The 26,042-nt window shown below is 42.0% G+C and overlaps 1 protein-coding gene across 4 annotated transcripts in view; it reads right to left on the minus strand.

Annotated features, from left to right (window-relative positions):
* Positions 1-2,666: 2,666 nt before the first annotated feature.
* Positions 2,667-26,042, minus strand: part of RB1 (RB transcriptional corepressor 1) — a 137,046-nt gene continuing 113,670 nt past the window's right edge. For 3 of the 4 annotated variants that reach the window (XM_067563114.1, XM_067563115.1, XM_067563113.1), the window contains 10 exons: positions 12,595-12,713; positions 11,583-11,728; positions 10,614-10,759; positions 9,745-9,849; positions 8,029-8,142; positions 7,756-7,922; positions 6,691-6,721; positions 6,198-6,340; positions 5,451-5,500; positions 2,667-3,333 (listed from right to left, as the gene is read on the minus strand). In XM_067563114.1, coding sequence (XP_067419215.1) covers positions 3,260-3,333; positions 5,451-5,500; positions 6,198-6,340; positions 6,691-6,721; positions 7,756-7,922; positions 8,029-8,142; positions 9,745-9,849; positions 10,614-10,759; positions 11,583-11,728; positions 12,595-12,713 — 1,095 coding nt within the window. In that variant the 3' untranslated portion in view covers positions 2,667-3,259. Of the gene's footprint in view, positions 3,334-5,450; positions 5,501-6,197; positions 6,341-6,690; positions 6,722-7,130; positions 7,147-7,755; positions 7,923-8,028; positions 8,143-9,744; positions 9,850-10,613; positions 10,760-11,582; positions 11,729-12,594; positions 12,714-26,042 lie in introns of those variants that run through there. The other variant, XM_067563116.1, reaches the window with a different exon arrangement.

The raw sequence follows: 26,042 nt of genomic DNA on the forward strand, positions 1-26,042 counted from the left end.
TAGAATCCTTTAGGCCATGCAATCTGGTGATTCTTTGGTCAGAGAACAATGCCACACCATTGAAAGGGAGTCCTGGATGGACTGTTGGACCTCCGCAGATAGGCCAGATGGCTGTAGCCACGAGGCTCTCCGCACAGAGAGAGCTGATGCTATTGTTCTGGCCACTGAGTCGGCCATGTCAGAGGCTGCCTGGAGGAAAGCTCGGACCACTGACTCGCCCTCCACCAAAATGGCCACAAACTTCTGTGGCAAGGAGTCAGCGAATTTGGCCATGGAATAACATTATATTATATATATAGGTTAATACATAACATTAATATATATATTAATCGTATCTCACCAGCAGCACTAGCTGGTTCAATATGTGGAGCTGGAGTCGAATAAATCTTTCTGCCAAAGAGATCCAGCTTCTTCAAGTCTTTATTCTTGGGGACTGAGCTTGACTGCCCCTGCCTGTCTCTTTCATTGGCAGCTGACACCAGTGACTCCGGTGATGGGTAAGAGGACAGCCCCTTGGCAGGCACATAATATTTTTTCTTGGCCCTTTTAGATGTATGGAGCAGAGAGGAGGGGGTTTGCCATAAAGCCTTGACAAGCTTTACAACTCCTTTGTAGATTGCAAGGGCCATTCTAGAAGAGGCTGCTGCCAAAATGTCAAAGGACACATGAGCGGGCTCCTTCAGCTCCTCCATCTCCAAGTCCAAATTCACGGCTACCCTCTTGAGTAGCCCCTGGTGTGCTCTAAAGTTGTTCTGTGGGACCATGGCAGAAGGACCCGCTACTGCCTCATCAAACAATGACGATGATGAGGCAGATAGGGGTAGAGTGGAAACTGTTCTTTTGCAGTTGGGGTAGCCTCTTCCAGAGGTACAACTGAAGCCCCTGCAGCTTGGTCTGGTTCTTCATCCAAGTACAGGGGTGCGTGTGACACTCTCCCTGAGTGTCTCTTGGATGTTCCCGAGATTGATTGTTGCACTGCGACCCTGGAACAGGAGGGAATCTCCACAGGTTCCAGAACTGCCATGGATTGGGTGGCCATTGTGTCGACGGCTACAATCCTGGTGGTAGGCCGGGGGGGAACCTGCAGCCATGGCTGGGTTCACTTGACCCCTGGGCAAGGTGATCTCACCCTCTGAATCTGAGGGGTTCTCTTCTTGGGACCAGGGTGGTGCCGAACTCATCTCCAACTTTTTAGTACACTGGTAGATGCGGTGTTCCAGTACCAGGAAGCGGTGCCGGGACCCTGTTGATCGGTGCCAAGCATCTACAAGTCAATGATGATACTTTGGTGACCAGTAGCAGTGCTCCGGAAACTGATGCCTTGGCTCCAGGAATCGGCGCTGGGACCCTGGTGACCTATGTTGAGACTCCGAGGATCAGACCAAGTGTCCGGGGAGCGGTACCGGAAGTCTGGCTGCCAGTGGTGGTGCTCTGGGGACCGGTGACAGGGTCCTGGCGACCTTTGTTGGGGCGGAGTCCAAGCAGCCAGGCTCAGAATCTGGTCTGAAAGAGGACTCCATCAGGAGTGCTCTTAACCTGATGTCCCGGTCCTTTTTAGTGTGGGGTCTGAAGTTTCTGCAGATCCTGCACTTGCCTAGAACGTGGATCTCACCAAGCACTTTAAGCAGCTCTGGTGAGGATCGTTTAAGGGCAGGGGCATCTTACATGAAGCACGTGGTTTGAAGCCCGGGGATGGGGGCAAGCTATGTCCCCGTGGGACTAACTAACTACTAACTCAAACTAATTAAATTTATCTAGCAAACCATGCACACTAAATCTACAGATGAGACGACTGGTAGAAGGCTTGCCGAGGCAAGGACGTTCCAGCACCAACACTGGCGGTAAAAAGGAATTGGGAGGGGAGGGAGCAGCAGCGTCCTTATACCGACACATACACACACCACTGCAGGGGGCGCTAGAGTCAGCCCAACGGATACCACTGAGGGAAAAATCTCTGGCACCAGTGCATATGGCACACACACACACACACCCCTGACATGGAATGGACATGAGCCAGCACTCGAAAAATAATACTTTTTTATACCTTTATACTAGCAGAACACCAACAGCTGAGTACCTATTTTTAAAATGTATTTGTTTAGCAATAATTCAAGTAGCCTTAAAAGTTGTGCCCTTTTATGGAGAGAGGGAGGTCTTTTTTAAACCTGGGTGCTTCACAAGCTAGACTTGATCTAAATATGGATTTAGGTGCACCTACAAATCCATTGAGATCACTGGGAACTGTAGGTGGCTGGCCACTTTGGAAATAAGGCTATTCATTCTTAGGAGTCCAACTTGAGGCACACAGGTTTAAGTTATTAAAACTAGGGTTCTGTTTCCATTTCTTGACAAAATTGAGTAAGCTAAATCATTGATTTCAGGCAAATCAGTATCTGTGGAGGTCAGAGCAAGAAACTGCAACTTGGTAACAATATGATTTCATTTCACGTACATTTCTCTCATTTCTCAGGATCCAGAAAAATTGGAAAGTGCACTTTGAGTATTTTGTATCTGAGGGAAAAAATCTGTTCCTGGAACACACTTACTCTCTGAGTAATTCATATTCAGTAAGGTTCAAACTGACTAACAGATAGATGACCAGTAGTGTAACTGTCCACTCAAATTGTGAGGGGAAAAAAGTACTAGAAAATGTTAAGAATCTGAGGTATCTGTTATTTATTTCAGTAGTATGGCTATGTGAGTTTTACTTTACACTTTGCTTGCAGGTTGTACTTACCATATTAGGACCTAATCCTGCAACAATTATGACTGCATATATAGTTAAATTAATGGGCCTTAGTATGGCAATTATACAGAGTCAGAAGTCTTTGCAGTATCTGGCCCCTAATTCACAAAATATGCAAATAGTGCATCAAATTCCAAAATTAAAATTAAATCTAATTAACAAAAGAATTAGTGCATTTCAAATAATTCTATCTAACTTCAAATGTCTTTATTTTTGATAGAAGAGTTCAATATAAGTAGAATGAGTTGGCATTAAATGAACAATGTTGCAATAGGAAGCTGAGAAACTCTTCCAAATCCTCAAAAATATATAAATTAATAAACTCAGTGGCTTACATTGTGTACATGCTACATCATAAGGCATAATATGAAAAACACTTAAGTAAAAAAAATTGCCAAACACTTTAAACTAGCAACTGATAATAAAAAAGCAACTACCATTATAGTGACTGAAAAACAAAGACAAATGCAGAGAAGCGTGCAGTGCACTGCATGGTCCTGAGAAGATAGATGTTCACTTTTCTTCAGTGGCTGATGTATCAGTTCCATCATTTAGTTTTTGCTTTTGCATTCTTGTTCGAGTAGATGCTAGAGAAAAGTGACAGTAATTTTACCACCTTTTACAGTAAATCAACTTGTGCAAAATAATTTTAAAGGGTGTAATTTATTCATGCTACAAAGAATTTAACTTTTAGCCTGGCAACTTTTCTAAACAAATTACACCCTAAACTGAACCACAAGTACTCATATATTCAATTCTGAATTACTTTAGAAATTCTGACTTGTCAGCTTATTTTACAGCCTTAAAGAACTGGGTACTTATATTGGCTGCCATTACTGTAGTATTATCTCTATCTCCCTTTCCTGAGATAAGCATGTCCACTGAGCCCTAAATGTGAGTTAAGTCCTTTTGCACAGAGGCAGTTAACACTGTCGATCAGAAAAGAGCTCTGCATCTGAAGGCTGACTCACCAACTTCCTCTAAAATGAACTTTCCGAAAACTTCAGTGATTACACTGCACGCTAATAAAAAGTAACTAGATATAATACTAGAACATCTACTCTTAAGCTTTGCAACTACTAAACTATGAACAGGATTAAACCAAATGTTAGTTCATTACCCCAATTAGCAAAGAGCTATGTAGAGGTGTTTGGCTCAGCAGACATGCCTGTCTTAGAGAAGAAAATCTGATAGGTAAAACAACTTTTTTTGGTGAGGGTGGGCATATCCACTTATTTATACACACAAAATGTGACAAGCAGTGAAAAATATACAGTTAAAACCAATATTGTGGCTGCTTAGAGGAGTGACAAGATGTGGTCTCAAGAGGGAGGGTAGTTTTGTTTTTAATGTGGTGGCCAAGAATTTTACATGACAAGCTGAAGGGAACCCTGTAAAAGCTGAAAGAAACATTGATCTGTCTGCCTGTAACCACACCCAAGTGAAAATAAAATGTTTCCATGGTGTTTCAGTATAAAAACAAAATGTACAAAACTCTGCAAAATGCAGTCTTCTGTGAATAAATTACATGTATAGATCATGTGCCTTCCAGGTACTGAAATTCAAAACAGTTCACCTGGTTTCTGAGGTGCTGCTGCATCTGGGGGATAATTCATAGTCATTTTAGTGCAGGAACTTTCCACTGCAAAATGTTTAGGGATACACCTTGTTATGACTGCTTTAAAATGTGGACTTTGACACAGATTTCACTGCATGGATATATGAAACGAGCAGGGACAGAAGACAGTGAAAAGAGAAAGTATAAGCAAAACCCAGATCGCCAAAAGAAACCAGCAGAGCAACACTTACCAGTCTACAAAAACTGCTTAAACACTACAAATACCACTGTTTGACAGGTACTATACTGAGCTTTTTATTTCTGTAATTAACAGATTCGATCCCTTACGAAATCAATTTAAATGCAACTCTTTTGCAGTTAAGTGCAACTTTTACAACTGGTAAACCATGCTTACATCTGAATAATTTAAGAGAAGCTAAACATTGGTTTTCACATTCAGTATTAAAGCTTTCAGTTCAATACTCTTTTACAGGTCAGACTCATGAAAGTTGTTAAAAATATCTGAAGGTCTGAAAAGAAAGCACCAATTTGGCTATAAATCACAGTGTTTGTCCTGCCCTCAAGCCTTACACCAAATCCACCAGATATCTGCCAGGAGATGTATGTGTATGGCAGTATATGGTATGATTCCACCCCATCCCCTTCAAAACCGTTCCATACAACTCCATATGGTAGATCCCAAATACTGAACCCATACTATACATCTCTTGAGATCCCCTTTCTATGCAAAAGCAAATGATAAATTTACTACAACAAATCTTCTACATATTACTTAGAACTGTATGAAGGCCAGTATTTATTTAGAAAGTTTCAGTCTAAGAATTCCAATGCTTAAGAAAAACGTCTCATGTTCATGTCTCATCTACAGAAAATGTCTATCTGACATGATATCTAGGTCATTCAGCACACTTGAAAGGGCTACCCAGTACTTCCATTTTAAATTACATTTTCAAGATCAGATGGAGCCTCTGTAAGATTGAGTAACATAATAAATGTTTCCTGGAATTACTGAAATTATGTAAATGTTTAGCAGGGGTTTTATTAGGAAAGGGTGGCAGGAAGGGAAACAATCCTTTTACCTAAAACTGTCATTTTTACTTATTTACTATAGTAGATAATACTTACTCATTTCTGCAAGCTTTTGCTGGAATTTGGACTCCCCTGGTAGGTGTTTGCTGCAGACAGAAAACATTTAGTTGAAGCAAGCAGCATGTTCTTTTTATTTTTGTCTAAATAAAGCAAGTTACTAACTGTGGTTAGTTCACATCAGCACTGTCAGCCCCCTCTTTCTGGTTTCTTGTAAAAAATGCAAACCTAGCCCTAGTATTTTTTTTCTGCATATTAAACCTGATTTTAGAGTTGTTGGCTTTCTGATATTCAGTCTTGTCTTCAGTTTTGTTAAGTTTGACCAAAGCCACTAGAGACAGTAGCTTAATATCCAATGCTGGTTCAGCACCCAGTACTGTACTTGCTGACAGCAGCAGAGACTCTTGCTCCTGACAATAAAGAGGGTCAAAGTCAAGAAGCAGTAGGCTAAAATCTATCACTAAATATTTTGTAGTATTCCAGATATTAGGTAAGAGACACAAGATGGGCAAGGTAATATCTTTTATTGGACCAACTTCTGTTGGTGAGAGAGACAAGCTTTTGAGCTAAACAGAGCTCTTCTTCAGGTCTGAGAAATAAAATAATGCAAGATACTGAATTTTGATGACACGGCTACAACACTGCATGCATACATTAGTTAAAACATAGTACCCCTGTATGCTGGTAACTTGTTTCCTTTGTTATTATTTTGCTAAACATTATGTTATAGGCCCCCACAAATAAATGTACATGTAGCTTCATGACAACTTAAGAACTATATCCTACCTTCCATCTGCCTCATCCTGTCCTTCAATATCAAAGCGAAGTCTCTTCAGGGGTTTAGGGGCACTGCTTACTTCAGCACTGCGTTTCAGCTGGCGGTCACTGTTACCCACCATCTGGTTTATTTTATGAAACTTCTCAGAAGTCTGGGATTACAAGATGACCATAAAAAAAAATTTCCCAGTTAACTCTTAGAACATGTGCATTTTCCAGACTACCAGCCAAAAATCAATTTTTCAGAGTTCTATATATCTGCCGTCTTTTAAGAGTTCTTTAAAATTTTCCCAAACTACCCATAATAAAACAGGGAAGATTTGTAATGAATTCAGGCTATTTCAGAGATGCTAGCAAGTGCCCCAGCAATCCTTGTGTTTCAATTCCACAACACACAAAAACAGAGACCCTGGCCAGTTCTACAAGTTATAGAAAACTACACATTCCTTACAAAGTTGTTTTTTGTTTGTTTTATATACAAAAGTTGACGTTCAAAACTCACCCCAAATGATTCACCAATTGACACCAAGATTCTGTTAAGACAAACAAGACAATCTTTTAAGATTAAGGCTTATCAGTGAAAAGACAGAAGTACTCACAAACCTGCACAATTTGGCATGAAGACCAGTGAAGAGAGCATGTGCCTTCTAAGACATTGGCACATTAAACTAAAGAAATCTCTCTCTTACTTCTTAAAAATACACTTAAGCATTCAACTATGGTAAAACATTCACCACAACCTTAACAATTCTTAAATTTTACAATTCTAGAAAGAACTAAGAAGTACTGAACCACCAAATTAGAACCACCTTGAACTGCACATGGAAGAGAAATTGTGGAATGGAGAGAATTAGAGGCCCAATTAGTCTGTCCCATGCTTTTTGACAGGAACACCCTTCTCAATAGGTGTGTACCCAGACATGCCCTTCCTTTGATCATTACCTTTAGATGTTTGCTAACCAAAATCATAGCAGGAGTTCAACCTAAAACATACAATGATATTTGTAACTTTTTCAGTGTCCATGCCCACACAATACTTGGTCTCTGAGCTGAGCTTGCCCACAAGGAGGCCTGTTGTGATGATGTTCATTAGGCAATAGTCTATGACGACAAATTTATTTTGCATAGGCCAAACAGCCATAGTGTGGCAATGAACGACGTTCAATTGCCATCATCCTTAGCTATATCAAAAAGTAGTAGCATAAATCTAAAACTCTGCTGACCCATTCCTAATCCTCTGAGCCAACATGCTGGTTGCACTCAAATATTTCACATTTTATGTGACTATGATATACATAGGCAGTGATAACATATAACAAATCAAATGAGGCACATCTAAGAAGAGATGGTTCTATTTCATACCAAATTTATCTTCCAATGGATTGACTATCAACTAAAATACATAAGACTTCTGTTTAAGTAAAGGTTGCAAAATAGGGCCAAGCTTTTGACCAAAAGAAATAGCTATAGCCATTGATATCTAAAAATCACAGTGTATGATTTCCTAACTTGCTTGAATTAAATATTTGTTACTATCACTTGCTCAGAGAATTGTTTTATTACCAACCTGGATCTTGGAGTCATCTTTGTGGGTGACAACAGCCCTTCAGAGAATTTGTATGGACTCTTCAAGGGTGAGATGTAGATGTTATTTCCAGCAGGGTGTCGTAAGGGAGAATTAGAAAACTGGTAAGGACTTCGAGGAATGTGGGGGATGGGTGACAAGGTGGGAGGCTATGACAAAAAAGTAAGTAAGATATTTAATAATTACAATACAATATTTTAAAGTCAGTTAAATGATTAGCTTTCAGCACAACAAATATACAGATCAACAACTCACCCTATTGGAGGCATACTGCAAAATGTTAGTTTTCAATTTCTGCATAAACACTAAGTTGTAGAAGACTATAATGGAGTCATATTGTCCTTCCCTGATAAGAACTCGTTTGAAAGTCTGCAAAGGGTTAAAAAACTATACATTAAAAATAATCTTAAATTTATATTTCAGTCCAACTCCCACAGCATGCGCCATTTATTTAAGCCAGCGCTGGCTAACATTTAAGGGTGTTTGTGTCCTGTGTACTAGCTACCAGTACTGCTGCTTAGGTTTTTTCAACACTAAGTTTTTGCATAGATTTAAGTAAATCAGTAGAAAAACTAATTTAGTTAAATTGGTGCAACCCCTAATCAGACACAGTTATACCAATATTAATGTGTTTATTTGAAGAACTGCATCAACAGTCAGGAGCTTTACCAACTTAACTGAATTGGTTTTTCTACCAATTTAGATACATCAGTTCAAAAATGTAGGCTTTGTCTTCAGTTGAAGCTAGGGGTGAGATTCCCAACTCACGTACACATACTCATACAAGCTCTCATCAAGTTAGCATGCTAAAATAGCAATGTCGCCACAGTAGCACAGGCAGTGGCTTACCCACAGGTTCATACTCAGGATGGCTAGCCCATGCTGCTGCTGGCCACTGCCTGTGTTACTGTGGCAACACTGCTATTTTCAGCGTACTAGCTCAATGAGAGGTAGTGCGAATACGTGTATGCAGGCTAGGAATCACACCTCTAGCTCCAAGGACAGACATACGCTCAGCATAGACTAGCCCTTCAAGGCAAAGGGAATTCCTTTATGTCTAATGCTGGAACCCTGAAATCCAAGTATGAGAATCTTCTCTGTATGGTATCTTTAAAGTACTTTTCGTTTGTATTTTAAAATATGAACTTTTAGACATTTCAGTTTTTATTAATTTACAGTGAAAGCTGTGTGATAGTCACCTGCCCAGAGCAACCACCCCAAAGGTAACACTTAGCATGTTACAGCCCCAATTCAGCAAAACATTTAATCATGTGCTTAAGTCTCACTGAAGGCCGCCTGCTATGATTCTGACCAAAATCAATAGGACTTACGCACATGACTTACGCACATCAACACTTTGAAGATGTAAAGCAATGCTTAAATACTTATTACATGCAAAAACTACACAAAAGGACTGTCAAGATTAAATTCAAAAGGTAGGAAATGCTAGAATTAAGTTTACCCGTGCATTGGACCCCATGTTCACGTGTATTAGGAATACAGGGCCAGATTTACAAACAATTTAGTACACAAAGATACATATATACACCTAGGGAGATTTTCAAAAGCACTTAAAACGTGTTAGGTGCTAATCTTCCAATGGGAATTAGGTGCCTTAACTGCTTGAGTACTTTTGAAAATCCTACCAGGTGCCTATCTGCCTCTATAGATACTTAAATACCTTGGTAAATCTGACCGCTAGTCTTTAATTTATATGATCACATTCTATTTTTTTCACAGGATGAATGTCTAATAATAATTCTAGTTTGCTTTTATGAGGAGAGTTATCAAAATAAATGTGTCTGCCACATACTTGTATGTGATCTTATAGTAAGTCATTTAACCTCTCAGCATCAGTTTCCCCATATACAGAATGGAAATGAGACACACTGCAAAGGAGATCCTTGAAGGGACGTGTCAACATTATAACAACACTTTTATGGAAGACTAATACTAAAAGATTTTACATACCTCTTGATTTGTATTGGTGAGCTCCTTGTATGCTGTAACAATTATTTTAAACCTAAGATCTATGTTCTTTACTTTGCATATGCCATACATGGAACACATCATGATCTAGTAAAGAAACAACAAGCAGCATCAGAAATGCAGCAAATGTTGTTATACTTCAGATTAAAAAAGCACTTACCCCTCCTCCTCTATATTCTTCTACATTCTTACATGTTTTTCTGTTGACATAGGGTGCAATCCAGCCACATGGAAGTCAATGAGAGTTTGCCATGGACTTCAGTGAAGTCAGGATTTTACCCATGGTTATTAGGAAATGAAGCTGAAGATAGGTAGCTCCAGGATTCCTAGACTGAGCTAAATCAATTATCTGTATGCCACTCTATCCAATACTGATCCTTGGAGGAGAAAACAAAAAAGGCAAACCACCAACGTCCCTTCTGTTTGCAAAAAAGTTCACTAAACAAAAATAGTAATATTTTTCAAGTTCACATTTAGATACAATGTGAAGCTGAAATTTTAGGATAGAAAGACAAAATGTGGATCAGTTAGCATTGTTTTCCCCAGGCAAAATCAATGTATTCACAGTAAACGTTGGCCTTTACTCATTATTTTCAAAGATTTTTTTCTAATGAAGCATGACGTGCCTTGGATGTTACAGCATAACTAACTTTTAGTATTTAAAAATAAATTGAGGACTACTTAAATACATCAGATCACTGTATTAAACTACTTTCTGCTTTGAATAATCTGCCTTGTGTGGATTAAAAATCTCATACCAGAATTTAACAGTTAAAAAATTGAAAAGCAACATTTTGTTGGCAAGAGAGGGAATAATAAAGAATCTTGAGTTTCTTATTGTTTTATATTACCTGGTCTAAGTGCCTGTCTCTCATAAGTTCATATTCATTTTGCAGCGTGTGCTGAAAAAGGGTCCAGATCAAATGTTCTAGTTCAGGGTGGTCAGACAGAAGCCGAAAGCATAGGGTATTTAATCGAAGATATGCCAACCGATACACTTGAGAAAAGAAAAATAAATCACATTGGTAATGGAGAAACTTGTAGAGACCACTGTTTAGACCACCTGCCTCTAACTGTTGTACAGGGGATGAAAGATTCTACAGGTTCCAGGTAGAGTTTCTCTTTTAACTCAAGTGGGGAAGTTCTACGCTTTTAGCAGAGGAGGCCTCAGGTTTAGTCTGTAGTGATGGACCATGATGTCAGAAGTCATATGCCAGAAGAAGACACATGGTGGAGATGATTTCCACTTGCAAAGCGCGTGATGACCACCACACATTAACAACAAAACCAACTTGGTAGACAAGGTTATTTCATTGAGGAAGTTGGCATTTTCCTTGTCTTAACTACTAGCATATTATATTAAATTAGATTAGTATGTCTATATAGAGAACTTATTGTTTATGCACCAATATTTCCTAAAGGTTGGTTTATGGGAATCTTCGGTCAAAATTAATATTCTGGCAATTACACTTTATTAAACTAAAATGTATTTTGCAAATATCATATTACAATATCTCAAAGCCTAAATCGATGTGAGACCACATAAATCTATCTGCTTATAAATTAATTTTTACTTTTTGATTATAGTATGTGCAAAACACACACATTAATCTACTGGTATTGTACTAAGACTTTTCTAGTACTAAACTTGTTCAGAGTGCCTTAATGCTTTCCCTAATGAAATAACAACAGCTGATTGTATGGTGTGTTTATTACAGTTTCTCGAAGGTTTTGAATTCCATAAAAACAATGGATAGATGATGAAAGGTTATTTTGCAGTGTTCAACATATATTCTCTCTTGTTAATATGATCTACAAACCTTTTTTGTAAAATAGTGAAAGGGAGGTAGATTTCTGTGGTTTCTGAGTTTGGGGTGCCAAAACAAGCTGAGCATCTATAACAGGAGTGGGGTTTAAAGAAGCTGTGGATCCTTTCTTTTTAGGAGATCTCACCGGAGAAAGATACCTGTATATACAGCATAAATAAAAATACTGAAATAAAAACAAGAATGACACTTCAAAATAGAAAAGAAGTGAACAAAGGTGTACACACAGCACACATACACATTTTTCTATTCCCTTTGCTAGATGAGAATAGCCTCTAGCGAAACAAGTCATTCCTAACACTGTGAATTGAAAATCAGAGGTATTGATGAAACGCATCCATAATTCTCCTCTTTTCCACCCAAGGAACAGGGACCAGTGAAACAGTAGCATCTTTCCCAAAGGTCTAGACAAATCACAGCCTTTAAACAAAGCTTCTCTCTGCTCTGTGGAACTCTTGGCTGCAGGCATTTTTTCCCCTCTGGCACAGCTGGGAGATTACCTCCTCTATCCCACTTGTCCATGGCTAGGGGGCCCAGTGAGGAGCTGCTGCTGGGAGACCAGAGCAAGGGGGTTTGGAAGAAATACTGGTGGTGGCATTGAGTAGCAGCTGCAATCACACACACACTGGCTTGTGGCATCACAAACTTTTGAAAATAAGGGTATTCTAAGAAGTTGTGCCAATGTATTTAAGTAAAAAGAGTATATCTATCCCTAGACAGATGAAGTCATGCCATGTAATGTAACAGTTTGTAGGGAAATCTTGGTAAACAGAAATGACATTAAAAGTGTAAGTTTGATGGAGTTTGAGAAAAGAAAATATTTTAAAATTTGGTTGAGCATGGTCTGGTTTTAGTACAAGTCCACGCAAATATAATGCAGAAGTCAGCATAACGTTAGCATAAAGTCTAACAAGGAAAAATGCAAAATACAAGTAAGTGGTTATAAAATATTGTGGAAGAAATGAACTCCACACAGCATTAAACTTCAAGCATGCAGTTTACTTACAGATCTGCAGCAGTGTGATTATGCTGAAGAGGCAGGTTAAGAGTGCAGGCAGGCTCAAGTTGATCAACTTGACCTTCTCGTTCCTTTGATTGCTTGATAAGATCAAACAGAGGTGAATCCTAAAAAGGAAATCATAGCAACAGAACATTAGCAAAGGAAACTGACCTTCTGACAAGAGTCACACCAACAACTGGGGCACTGCTCAAGGGCTCTGCGTTTTGGTTTATATCTGGTGTTCACTCTGCACCCTTCCTCTGGCAATGGCTTCAGTTAGCCAGTTCAAGGACATTCTGCCTCCTCAATAACCCTCAGTCGAAAAGACCAGTGTGATGGACCTGTGCTCCTCCATCTTTTTTGACTGGTCCTGTTCTAGTGCTACCTGGCTTACTACAGTTGCCGTGTGTTAAATACAGAAAGACTCAAGAGCATCGGGTTGCAGTTCAAAGGCATTTAAGATCTCCTTCTTTATTATAGTCTGATTACTGGTACTTTTGGATGAAGGGAGGAGGGGGTCTAAACCTTACTAAGAACTGAAGATAACTGAGAAATGATGAGAAAAGGCAGTGGGAAGAGGGTACGAGTGTAGTGGAAAAGATGGTTGAAGCAAGGATATCACTGTCATCATGAATAGCAGAACCTCAGGTTCCTCACAGCTTATCTGTGAAGTTGTGGGTAGAACTATATAGAACTGCATGAAAAAATATTCTTGCTTTACACCATAGCACTAAACTAGTCTTGAAAATATAGGATTGCTGGACTTTTACTTTGTCTACTTCAGCAAGGGTCTTCTGTTTAGCAATAATGCTCTTTCAATAATGTGATACCAAAACCCAGCCAACATTATAAAGTCAGGAATAATGGGGAGAAGAGAGAGTTATTTATGCAGTGTTCAGCTGGCTATTGGGAGTGAAAAGGCACTATTCGTTAAGTAGTAAACAGTGGCAGATATGGATGAGCAAAAAGTAGGAAGTCAGCATTTTCCTGCTCACCATTCCCCTAATCCGAAGCAGAAAGCACCAACACTGATGGGCCCAACATTTTACACATACTGAATGTGCCACTTGTCTTTTCAAGGTCCATCAGATTCTATGGATGAATGTGTTACTTATAAGTATACATGGAAAGACTGCGCGCATTTATAATGGTAAAATTGACAAAGGAGTCCATATTGTGAACACAGCACTGATTTGTATGTTCACAAGCAAATGTAAAATAAGCTGGTCATCTCAGCTGCACCATTCTGGAATAAAGGTAATAAAAGGGGGGAAATTTTAATACTGGTATTCAGTTTTTTTCCCATATAGCTCTATTATTCTGAATGGAAACTGCATGTTGCAAACTCCTGACATTTTATTGTGAATCTCAAGATATTCAGGGGTTTCCTTAAACCCTCAGCACCTGGACTCGGGTGATTCCATGAGAATCTCGATTTTCATTTTTAAAGAAGGAAGATTCTAATCCTCATGGTTGTGGAGAAGAGCTTGAAAACATGAATCCTACAGGCTCAAAAACCAGAAGACAAATGAACATAACCCAACATTTATTTTTCTGATAATCTCGTGATTTTCAAGCCATGGTTTTTGGCAATACCAGCACTATCTGAGCCACAGCAGAGAAATGAGAGACAGTTACTGGCTTACAACTGCAATTATTTCTCAGTTATACAAGTACCTGCAGGCCAATTTGCTGATGGGGCCTGGTTTGCATGACTTTCTCAGTAACTACAAGTATTTACATGACTGTATGATTTGCCTGGCTATTACCTTTAGAACTCCAACACATGTCCAAATAGACACTGCTACCTCAGCTTCTCACTCTCCCACCTACTTTACACCTCAGTTCCTCTCAAAAGCCCCTCCCACTGTCAATGTTGCTGCTATCTCCTAAAGAAGGTTGCCCTCTTCCTTGAGCAATTAGTCATTCATTTTTCAAACTTTCCCTCTTCCCTTGACATAAGTAACAGCTACACTAGCCAAGGGGGATGGGAGATTCGTGTACCCATTCAATTCAGATTTTAAATATCTATGATTAGGAAAATACTCTTCTTGAAGAAAAAGGAGTAAGAAAAATGTATTGAGACAAACAGCTATTCTGTGGGTAGAAAGATTGAAGGAAAATAGAAAAGAGGAAGACCAAACTTCAACATAGTGAAAAAGTGTCTATTGGTTAAGCACATGGAAGTAGGAATTCTTTAAGTGATTGCACATGTCCATTCCAATGCAGGTGTATGCTGCCAGCAAGCACAGTCAATGGAAATTTGTCCTTCAGTGATATCAGTCAGTTAGCTCTGGCACCGCGCACTTATAGTGCCGGTATAAAGCATCCCGCTGACCCCTTACCCCCTCAGTTCCTTCTTACTGCTCATGACAGCCCCTGGAACTGTGCTTACTTTGCTCTTGCAAGTCTTTCTGAGTGGACTTCGTTTCTTCTAAATCGTATGTAACTGTCGTTTGTAGTTATTAAGTATTAGTAGTTAGTGTTCTCTATGATCTCTGTGATCAGTGGAGTTCCCTCTGTTCCCAGTACCCGGGCATGCCTCGGTCACCAGGCTTCAAGCCTTGTGCCTCCTGCTGCAAGGCCAGGCCCCTGAGCAACTTGCACTCCAGCTATACACGGGGGAAGCTCACATCAGGGACCACTGCAAAATTTTCAGGGACTTTAAGTCCCATACTGAAAAGGATCAGGAGAGACTGGGCAGAAGTCCATCTTGATGGAAGCAGCGTTAAAACCCCCTTCAGAGCCAGGCCATTCCAATTCAGCACCAAGCACCTCAGCATCCAAGAGAAGCACTCCTCCCACCATCAGGAATCTCGGCACAGCTCTCCATCTCCCATGCTGAGAAAAAAGCACAATAAGCTGCCAGGTGAAAAAGGACATTTCCCGACCCTGAGAAGGGGCAGACATGAAGTCCAGAATGAGGTGTGACCTGCATCGAGCCACTCCGTGGTTGCAGCAGTTCAGTCAGCACCATTTACTCCAGCCCATACCTGGGTACCATTGAGTCTGGCACCGACTGTCCTTTTGGCACCGGAAGGTCAGCATGGTATCAGTGCTATGAAAAGAGACCTCCTCTTGTTCTCAGTATCGGTGTTGCTGGCAATGCAAGAGTTGGTGGTGTCTATGGGCAGAGGAGAACATGAGGCCACAAGCCTTCTGTGCCATCAAAGGGGAAACCAGCCATGAAGCCCAGTCCCGCTCTTCACCTCTCCGGCACCGATCCCAGCAGTGGTGGGGTTCGTTCCTCCATGGTTGCCAGGCAGAGATTCCTCATCTTCGGAGTTGGAGGTGGCATTGTACTCCTTTCATCATAGGAGTCAATCCCGACACACCTCAAGTTGGTGCTAGCCAGAGCTAGACCCAGGCCAGGGAGGGCTGTCGGACTCCTCATCTCCAGTGCATTGGCCAGTGCCCATGCAATGGCCATTTTGGAACCTGAGAGCATTTCCCTTAATGCAGGGGCCACAGTCGGGGCATTCCTAATCGGTGGCCTCCAAGGGAAGAATGCCACCCCTTCGGGCAGTGACTGATCCAGACTCCAGTACCAAGGCCAGTGCCAAGCACCAGGAACTGACACCACAGGATCTCCTAGGTGTCAAAGATGAGGAGGAGAACCCTCTGCCAGTGTTGGCCTCCTCTTCCTCCTCTTCTCCTGATGAGGCCATGGCAGGAGGGGATGGGTTGCCCTCCCTCAACAAATGTAAGGTCCAGCAGGAGCAACTCCACTTGACTTTTAGACCCCAGCTTGAGTTTACAAGGCTGGCAGTGAGAAAAACAAAGTTACTTACCAGTAACTGATGTTCTTCAAGATGTGTTGCTCATGTCCATTCCAGTATAGGTGAGTGAACGCCTCCGTGCATGATTCCAGGAACTTTTTTCCCCTTAGCAGATCCTGTAGGGCCGGCTCCGGCGCCCGCTGGAGCCCCATGCACATGCGGCGGTATATGAGGCGCCGCCGGCCCTACGCCCCCCTCAGTCCCTTCTTTCTGCCAACTCCAGCAGCAGGGACGGGAGGTGGGTTGTGGAATGGACATGAGCAACACATCTCAAAGAACATCAATTACTAGTAAGTAACCTTGTTTTCTTCTTCGAGTGCTTGCTCATGTCCATTCCACTATAGGTGACTAACAAGCAATACCTTGGAGGTGGGTCGGAGTTACCAGTGAGCTGACCTCAGCACCGCTCTGCCGAATCCCGCGTCCTCTCTCGCCTGCTGGATGATGGCGTAGTGGGATATGAAGGTATGCACCAACGACCAGATGGCAGCTTTGCAGATGTCCTGCAGGGGCACTCTCTCCAGGAAGGCCGTAGACAAGGCTTGAGCTCTGGTTGAGTGCGCTGTGACGGGTCCCGGAAGCGGCACCCTCACCTACTTGTAGCAGAACTTGATGCATAATGTAATCCATGAGGAGATGCGCTTGGTAGAGACAGGTGAGCCTTTCATCAGGTCAGCCACTGAGACGAAGAGCTGCGTTGATTTCCGGAACGGCTTTGTACGCTCGATGTAGACGGCCAGGGCTCGGCTCACGTCCAGCAAATGCCATCTTGTCTCCTTCTCCAAACCATGCGGTTTGGGAAAAAACATGGGGAGAAAAATATCTTGATTACAATGAAATTGGGAAACCACCTTGGGCAGGAAGGCTGGATGCAGCCTCAACTGCACCTTATCCTTATAGAATACTGATTAAGGGGCTTCCGAGGTCAAGGCCCTAATCTCGGAGACCCTCCTAGCTGAGGTAATGGCCACCAGGAAGGCTACCTTCCATAAAAGCATGAGTAGCAAGCATGAAGCCATGGGTTCAAAGGGGGGCCCCGTGAGTCTTGAGAGGACCAGGTTGAGATCCCAGGGAGGCACCGGGTCACGGACCTGCAGATAAAGCCTCTCCACCCCCTTGAGGAACCTGACCGACATGGGGTGGGAGAAGAGCAATCTCCCCTCTAGTGGTTGATGGAAGGCCAAAATGGCCGCCAGATGAACCTTCGAGCGAGGCCAGTGCCAGACCCTGGAGCTTTAGCTGGAGCAGGTACTCCAGGATCGCCTGTACAGGTGAGAGCCTGGGAGGAATGCCCCGGGACTCCACCCAAGAGGTAAACAGTTTCCACTTAGCCCGATACACGACCTGTGGGGAAGGTTTCCTGCTGCCAAGCAGGACTTGTTGGACCTGCATCGAGCAGGCTCTTTCTCCCTCCGTCAGCCACAGAGCCTCCAGGCCATGAGGTGCAGGGAGTCCAGGTCCGGGTGCAACAGGCGACCGTGGTCCTGAGATAAAAGGTAGTGCCGCCTCGGGAGCTCCAGGGGTAGGGTGATCGAAAGGTCCAGCAGCATGCTGAACCACTGCTGTCTCAGCCAGGCCAGAGCAATGAGTATAACGTCTGTCCCTCTATTTTCAGCAGAACCTTGGGCAGGAGCAGAACGGGCAGAAACACGTACATGAGGGTCTCCGTCCAGTCCGTGAGGAACATGTCAGAAATCGACCCAGTCTCGCAACCCCAGAGCGAGCAGAACCTCAGGCACTTCGTGTTCCAGGCCTATGCGAATAGGTCCAGTTGGGGAATACCCCACTTCTGGAAGATCATAGCCACCACCTCTGGGTGCAATGACCAGTCATGGCGGGGTAGAAACGACCTGCTGAGGCAATCTGCCTCATCGTTCCTCACTCACGGGAGGTGAGAGACAGTCGGTGGAAATCGTGCCTCACGGCAAAGTCCCACAGGTGGATAGCTTCCTCGCAGAGGGCTGAGGAGCACACTGCCCCCCGCCTGTTTATGTAAAACATGGCTGCGGTGTTGTCCATCAGCACCTACACCGCTCTGCCTATCAGGACTTGGAGGAACACCTTGCACGCTAGGCGAATGGCCCTCAGCTCCTTCATGTTGAAGTGCAGACGTCCCGACCAGAGCCCCTGAGTGTCTAGGCTGGCGCTGATGTGGGCTCCCCATCCTATATCCGAAGTGTCAGAAATTAGGGTGACCGACGGGACCAGTTTCTTGAACTGTTAGACCTGTTCATCACTTCCCTGGGAGTCCGCCACCAGTTTAGGGAGGCTAAGACGGGTGGGGGAACTGTGACCACCCTGTTCAATGGGTGTCTGCTTGGCACATATACCAAGGCCAACCATGCCTGAAGCGGTCTGAGCCTCAGGTGAGCTAGTCTCATCATGTACGTGCAGGCTGCCATGTGGTCTAACAGCTGTAGGCAGTGCCTGGCTGTTGTTGTGGGGCATCGGTGCAGCTGGGAGATGATAGAGACCATCGCCTCGAAATGTGGCTGAGGCAGGAAGGCTGTGGCCTGGGAAGCATCCAGGGAGGCCCCAATGAATTCTATGCATTGCACTGGGGTTAGTGTGGACTTCTGTTCGTTTATGAGCAGTCCCAGCCTGCTGCACGTGCAGCAAGTGAGGGTCATGCTCTCCTGCACTTGGGATCTGGACCTGCTCCTGATCAGCCAATCATCCAGGTAAGGAAAAATTTGCACACCCTTTCATCTCAGGTGGGCAGTCACTACCGCCATGCATTTGGTGAACACCCTTGGAGCCGAGGATAGGCCAAAGGGTAGGGCTGTAAACTGGTAGTGGGAGCCAGCCACCACGAAACGGAGAAAACGCCTGTGGCTGGGGAAGATAGACACATGAAAGTATGCGTCCTTGAAGTCGAGGGTGGCATACCAGTCTCCTGGATCCAGGGAAGGGATTATGGAGGCTAGGGAGACCATGCGGAACCTGAGTCGTTTCACATATTTGTTTAGACAACGCAGGTCTAATATGGGTCTCAGATCCCCCTTTCACCCTGGGATGAGGAAATACCTCGAATAAAACCCCTTTCCCCTTCTGCTTTGGGGGACCATTTACTCCGCTCCCAGGTTGAGGAGGGTGTCCACCTCCTGTTGCTCGTGAGTGGGATCCCTGAAGAGGGACAGAGGGGGAAGGTTGTTGGGGGGGGCGTAGATGTAAACTGTAGGGCATAGCCCCTTGAGACTATCCCAAGGATCCAATGGTCCGAAGTGATCTTTGGACTGCACAGTGCTGGGTCCTCCGATGGCGACCGGGTTCTGCGCCATCTTGGTACGGGCGAACTTCTCGGTGCCGGGGATCTGGAATGGGAGCTGTCTGAGTGCCGCCTTGCAGACCTCGACCGGTGCCACCTCCTGGCATGTGCTGCCTCCGGTGTGGGGGATCGACATCGGCGCCAAGAGGGAGACTCCACGTCCCTTGCCAGCGCAGGTCGGCTCAACGATGCCAACCTGGAGGGACTGCTGGAGGAGTGGCTTTGCTCTACCCTCAGAAGCTGTCCGGCAGGAGATCTTCCTCCCCATACTGGGGATCTCCACCGCCCTTCAAAGGGACCCAACGCGGATTTCCCCCATGACACTGGCCCTTTCTCTCTTGGCGGAGGGGGAGGCAGAGCTGGCGTAGGCAAGGCCAACAAGGCTCTTGCCACCTGAAAAGCCTCCGGTGTCGATGGAGTTGGCAGGGGCACTCTCCCACTCCCAGGAGTGGGGGAAGGCTCCCTGACCGGAGATGACTCAACGGACCAGGACCGGTGCATCTCCGTACATGACCCTGCCAGTACCGACGGCGCAGGGGAGTGTCTGCGCTCTGCTTCTTCCTCTCCAGTGCCGGCGATGTTGCACGGTGCCAAGTTGAGGCCAGTGCCGGTGGTGTGCTCTGATTTGAGGTCATGCTTGGTGCCGAGGTGGAGCGGGCCGGCTCGGACGCCAGGCGGAGTGCTGCCTCCATCAGCAGGGCTTTCAACCAGATTTCCCAGTCCTTCCGAGGCCTTGGTTTAAAAGCCCTGCAGATCTTACACTTTTCTTTTCTGTGTGCTTCCCCCAAACACTTAAGGCAGCGGTTGTGGGGGTTGCTGAGCGGGAAGGCAGGAGGCACATGGCTTGAATCCTGGGGATCAGGGCATAGCCCGGCCACTCAAAGTCCCCGCAGGGACTTGCCTTATCTATAACTACTTTAAACAACACTTAACTAACTGAAATTAACTTAGAATAAACAAATTCAAACAAGGGGAATAGTATATGCTGAGAGCAAGGCTGGTTCCTGCAACCATCATGGGTGGAAAGAAGGAACTAAGGGGGCATAGGGCCGGCAGTGCCTCATATACTGCGGCATGTGCGCGGGGCTCCAGGGTGCGCTGGAGCCAGCCCTATGGGATTTGCTAAGAGGAAGAAAATTCCAGGAACTGTGCACAGAGGCGTGCACTCACCTATAGTGGAATGGACATGAGCAAGCACTCAAAGAAGAACACAATTTTTACTTGTAAACTGAGCACATTTAGGATGGAGTCATTGAGGGAAGAACAAAAACGACACTTTATCAATTACATTTTTACAGTCAGTTTTCTAAATATATAGGTGTAGGATTGGCCCTGGATTGATAAATGCACCAAGGAAGCTAGTACCTCATGGAAAATGAAATGTCTTTGTCTATACAACTATGTTGCAGAAGCTGCTTTTCTCCTATTTTTCCCTCCAACATATTTGAGAGATTTGAATTGACTTTGGTTTTAGATAGACTTAAGTTATGTTTTTGCCTTTATTTTCCTCTTTTAAAAAATGAAATATATTTATCATATTATTTCTTTGGTTAATCTGACCTCTTGAATGCTAACTTTCCTGCCTGGAATAATGTTTTGAGCCAAGATATGAGCCACTTAATACAGGGGTTAATAGTACAAGCACTGACAGACTTAATTAGAATACAATAGTACTCTAAAATGAGAGACTTTTCTTGAATGTGCAAAAACTGAGGTCATTAACCACATTAGTTCCAGCTGCAGTGCCATAATCAATGCTTACAAAAGAACATTGTATCCCAAACTCAGTTTTATCTATTGATAATGTTTATCTAGAGACTTTTGTTTGTAAAGTAACTTTATGCACATTATCTTTGAGATGTTATATTGCTTCTCAAATCTTTTAAACAGTATTTCAGATGAGTAGCCTCTCCCCTCACATGAATGAATATCCCTCGCATGAACAGTTTTATTGCACACATTTTTAAAAATGCCTAAGTAAATTTAGTGCTCAACAACGTGACTGATGACACAGGATACAATCACAGAACAAGTTTTGATAACAAAATAATATAATATATCATTTATTTTGAGGATCTTAAAGTGCTAGCTAAGATGGGTAATAAAGCCCCATTTTATTAAGATGGAAATGGAGACACAGACTAATACCAGTGACTTGTCCAAGAACACACAGCAATCCATAGCAGATTCAGGAACAGAGCTGAAGTTTGATTCTCTGTCATCCTGCCCCGCCGCCCCCTTCCCTCCCCTCCCCCTCTAACCATTAGACCATGCTGCCATGGTAATACCACTTTACTGAGTTCAGAAATTGTGTTTTAAGAAAAAAGCTTAACATACGCAATCAGCCAAAATTCAAATATCCTTCAAGTATCAGTAGCTTTCTGAACCAGATATACCTAATTCAGAATTGCATTCAGCAGGACTAAGTGCCTGTTTTTGTTTCATAGTCCACCAATTGAAACAATGCTTGATCTTCATTTAAGTTAATTTGTCAAATAATCAAATATTTTAGTCTTTGTGAGACTCTGAGTAAGAATAAATAAGTCATTGAGATCTATCACCCTAATAAAAAAGTTTCTAATTTAGATATTACTTTTATCTTTGTTTTAGATTTCTTAGCATTTATATAATTTCCTATCATACTTTCAAGCTTTAACTCTATAATGCATCTCAGTACTATGCTAAATTATCTGAAATATATAGTCTAACCAAACTTTTAAGCAAGAAAAAATAATTCTTAAATTGGTAAATTAGAACAGATATTTTAATATTAGGAACCTATGTCAATTTTGGAATATATTCAAAAATTGGATGTGTTCCTTTCTTCCAAAGCAAAAACAGATCTGAAATTAACAGCTCTAAAAAGAAGCTGCAAGAACTTGTTTCTAGCAACCACTTTGTACTCGCTCTGCCAGAGGAAGAAATCCCTGTGGCAGTTTTAAGGGTTCAGAATCTTCACTTTCATTTGCAAAGGCACTTTTAAAAGCCTAACAAAACCACTAGCACTCAGAATGGTGAAAAAATTTAGGTCTGCCAAAAGAAAATCCTGACTAAAACAATTATAACGTCATTCTCCAAACCTAAACATCATATCCCATAAAAGAACTGAAGATTAAAGACAATCATCTCCAGCCTATTGGATAGACCTTACCACAGTTTCATTGATTTAATATGTCTGCCAATCTTCAAGCCTAGTTTAATGATTCTATTCACAGCTGGGAGTGAATAGGAGTTGGATGCATCCCTCCTATTTAAATCATACAAAATATGACTATTTGGGCTTGCTTTCTTTATGGTTTCATGAATAGGAACAGTAACAAAAGCAGTGTTGAGGATTTCATTCAGATATTAATAGTCTCATTTGTTTTAATTCTTTAACTCAAAATGTACATAGAGCTTGTTTATTTAGTAGTATCAGCTTTTTTTGTACTTTAGTGGTGTGTTGGAATAATACTATAACTTGATCTCCTGTGTTTAACATTAACACAAAATTAATTTAAAAAACAGAATACCACCATAAAGCTGTGTGGGAGACTGTGCTACAGAGAACTGTAATCCCTTCAGCTGGAAACTAAGGCTGTGGCATACAGGTTAAGAAAAAATAGGAGACAAAGAAGCAGAAGAATATAAATTATGATTGCTCATTAGCTGGGACTAGTTGAGACAAGTTTTTTTTCCCCACACGATTTTTTTTATTCCAAATACCAGCATCATGTATTTGTTATGCAAAAGTGAAAAATGCCTAATTTGTGTTACATCCACAGTTTAACTCCAGCAGAGCAATGCCTGTTTTTACTAGTGCTGAATTTGGCTGCCAGTGTTTGGGATGTCAACAGGTAAAAGCACATAACTTTTCATTAACATCCTTGCTTTTCCCAAATGAGAATAAAGAATCACTAAACTAGACGTGAAGATTGGCAGACACGTTAAACCAATGAAACCATGGTAAGTGCTATCTATTTGGTACGTATGCAAGCACTAATTGTAATTCATTTTTCAGTTATTTTCAAGCATCCAAAACTGTACTAAGCATTTCACATAACCAATAAAATATCATCAATGCCCCAAAGAGCTTACAGTCTAAATTCAACATGGCACTAGAAGTAAAGGTCAAACAACGAAGGAAGGAGACAATAAGACAATGTGGTAATACAGTAATTGTTTTCTTGTTTTGCTTGTTTTCTTTTCTTCACATTCAGGTTTTGTAGGTGAGATAACAGAGTGATTTTTAGGATGGATATAAAGAAAGGAAGATTAGTGAAGAGATTTGGAGAGGGCATTCCAAGCACAAGTGCCAGAGGCCCAAATTCATTGTTGCCCTACGTCCTTTTTAGCAGCTAGACTAATGCAAAGGAGTTGTAGGGAGGTATAACAATCACCCCACAATTTCTCGGGAATAGCCGTAGAACAGTGAGGAGGGCCAGGGGAGGGGAAAGCAGTTTGGGAATGAGAGGTGGTGTACCAGGGGTGTTGTGTCCAAGCAGTTCTGCACCCATGAATAGGGTGCAACAGGGGGCAAGTTAAGGCTACCACCAAGTTGTCCTCCCCTACACTGGGGACTACATAGCAGTTCCTGAACAAAGGAATGTGCCCTGTGCACCTTGCATTTATCTAGCCTGAAGACATTTGAGAAACAAAGAGCCAAACATTTGTAGGCAGCACTTCGATACTTTGGTAAGAGCTACTATAGAAAAACCTTAAATAAATTGATAAGAAAAGTCAGAGTTACTACAGCTAAAAAACTGGATCTATGAAATACCATGCACTTTTCCTGGAATTCACAGAATAAGGAACCTAAACTAATTTCACTAGCCACCTTTTTTTTTTTTCAACGGGTGGGGATGGGGGTGGGGGCAGTTTTTAAACTTTAACCACAAAGGTATGTTGTAGACCTTTAATACAAGGATAGTGACATTAGTTTTAAGTGGTAAATACCAATGGGGCTAACTCAAAGATAGTAAGCAGACTGCTGGTAACATTCTGCAAACAATTTAGATAATGACTAAGCTGCTCTGTACATGTAAACCACCCTTCCATATGAATAATTAAAAGAAAAGCAATTGTCATTGTGGCTGTTTCTACACTACTTTGTCCTGACTAAAATCCAGTCCCAAACATCTTTTTTAAAACAGTTTCAAGCTAACACAGTTGCATCAATTGTGTGTTTAACCTAACTATGTTAAACCAGTTTTTAAAAACCATTCAAGACTACCTCTGAAAATGTTCTAATAAATGGCTGGGTAAAATGTCCCTGTAGCAGTTATGCAGAAGTATTTCTGTTTAGGACTTAATACATTTTATAATAGTCTTTTGCACAAAGAAAAATTCCCAGGAACTGAGGGTTAATATTCAGTGCCTAAAATTAAATGGAACTCAGAAAAAAATAGATGTGTTCTCACTATCAGAGAAAAAAGTTGTATCTGAAACAATTAGCAGATTTGTTGTCTGAATCTCAACAGTATTTACACTCAGTATGATGTACATATTTGTTCAAATCTCACACAGTTTTGTTTTGTTTTTTAAATTAAAGCCAAGAGACACCCCCCACCCAGACGTTAGAAGAAACAACCTGAGTTTATTATCACTGTTTCTCACAGCAGAAAATCCAGCTCAGTAAGTACTCTGTGCATTACCCAATCAGAACCAAGACTCTTGGAAATGATGATGAAACAGACTTTAAAACAGACTTTAAAGAAACAACATATAGCAGTGATTACAGTTTTTAAGGAATGAGCAATCAGGTTACAGGAAAAATAAATTCTTCAAGATTCAGTGTGTCACTCTATTTTTCTAAGTTGGAAGACAAGTGACAAAACTTGTGCTCATTTTTTGAACCACACATGCTCCCAAAAAACACTGCTGTCATACAAGAAAATTCTAATTTTGACAATTTAAAAAAAATGAGTGTGTGTTTCCTTCAAATTAAAAAGCACTTAGGAGAGTATTTTTCTTCAAGTATTCGCTAGATATAGCACCTCTTTCCATTTAGATTTTTGGTACTGTGAAACTGAAAGGATACTGATTAGTATTTTAAAAAGCCATGATTTTGTTGATAAAAACCCTATTAACACTGCCTCACTGCAGTATATATATTGTAATTATGATGTTTTTACATGCAATCATGTCAAACTCCCTCAGTGCTGTTTACATTCCACCGAACAAGTAGGTCATGGGTGTTGGCCTTTGAGATTTGCATGTCTTGGAAGTGTTTATCTCACTTAGTAAAAGACCTTTTACACTGGAACAGCCTCTTTTTAACCTTTCACTGTTGTCTCTCAAACCCCAGAGTATAAAATTTTCAAAATGAGTAGGGAATACTGAGTAAAGAGCTCTGTGAAGATAAGGAATATATAGAGTATATCCCTTACTATTTGAAATGGGACAACAAATTTTAGATAAATTGTAAA

The sequence above is a fragment of the Emydura macquarii genome, unplaced genomic scaffold (genome assembly GCF_026122565.2).
Source record: "Emydura macquarii macquarii isolate MOO-44397 ecotype Brisbane River unplaced genomic scaffold, CSIRO-AGI_Emac_v2 contig_2473, whole genome shotgun sequence".
NCBI lineage: Eukaryota > Metazoa > Chordata > Testudines > Chelidae > Emydura > Emydura macquarii.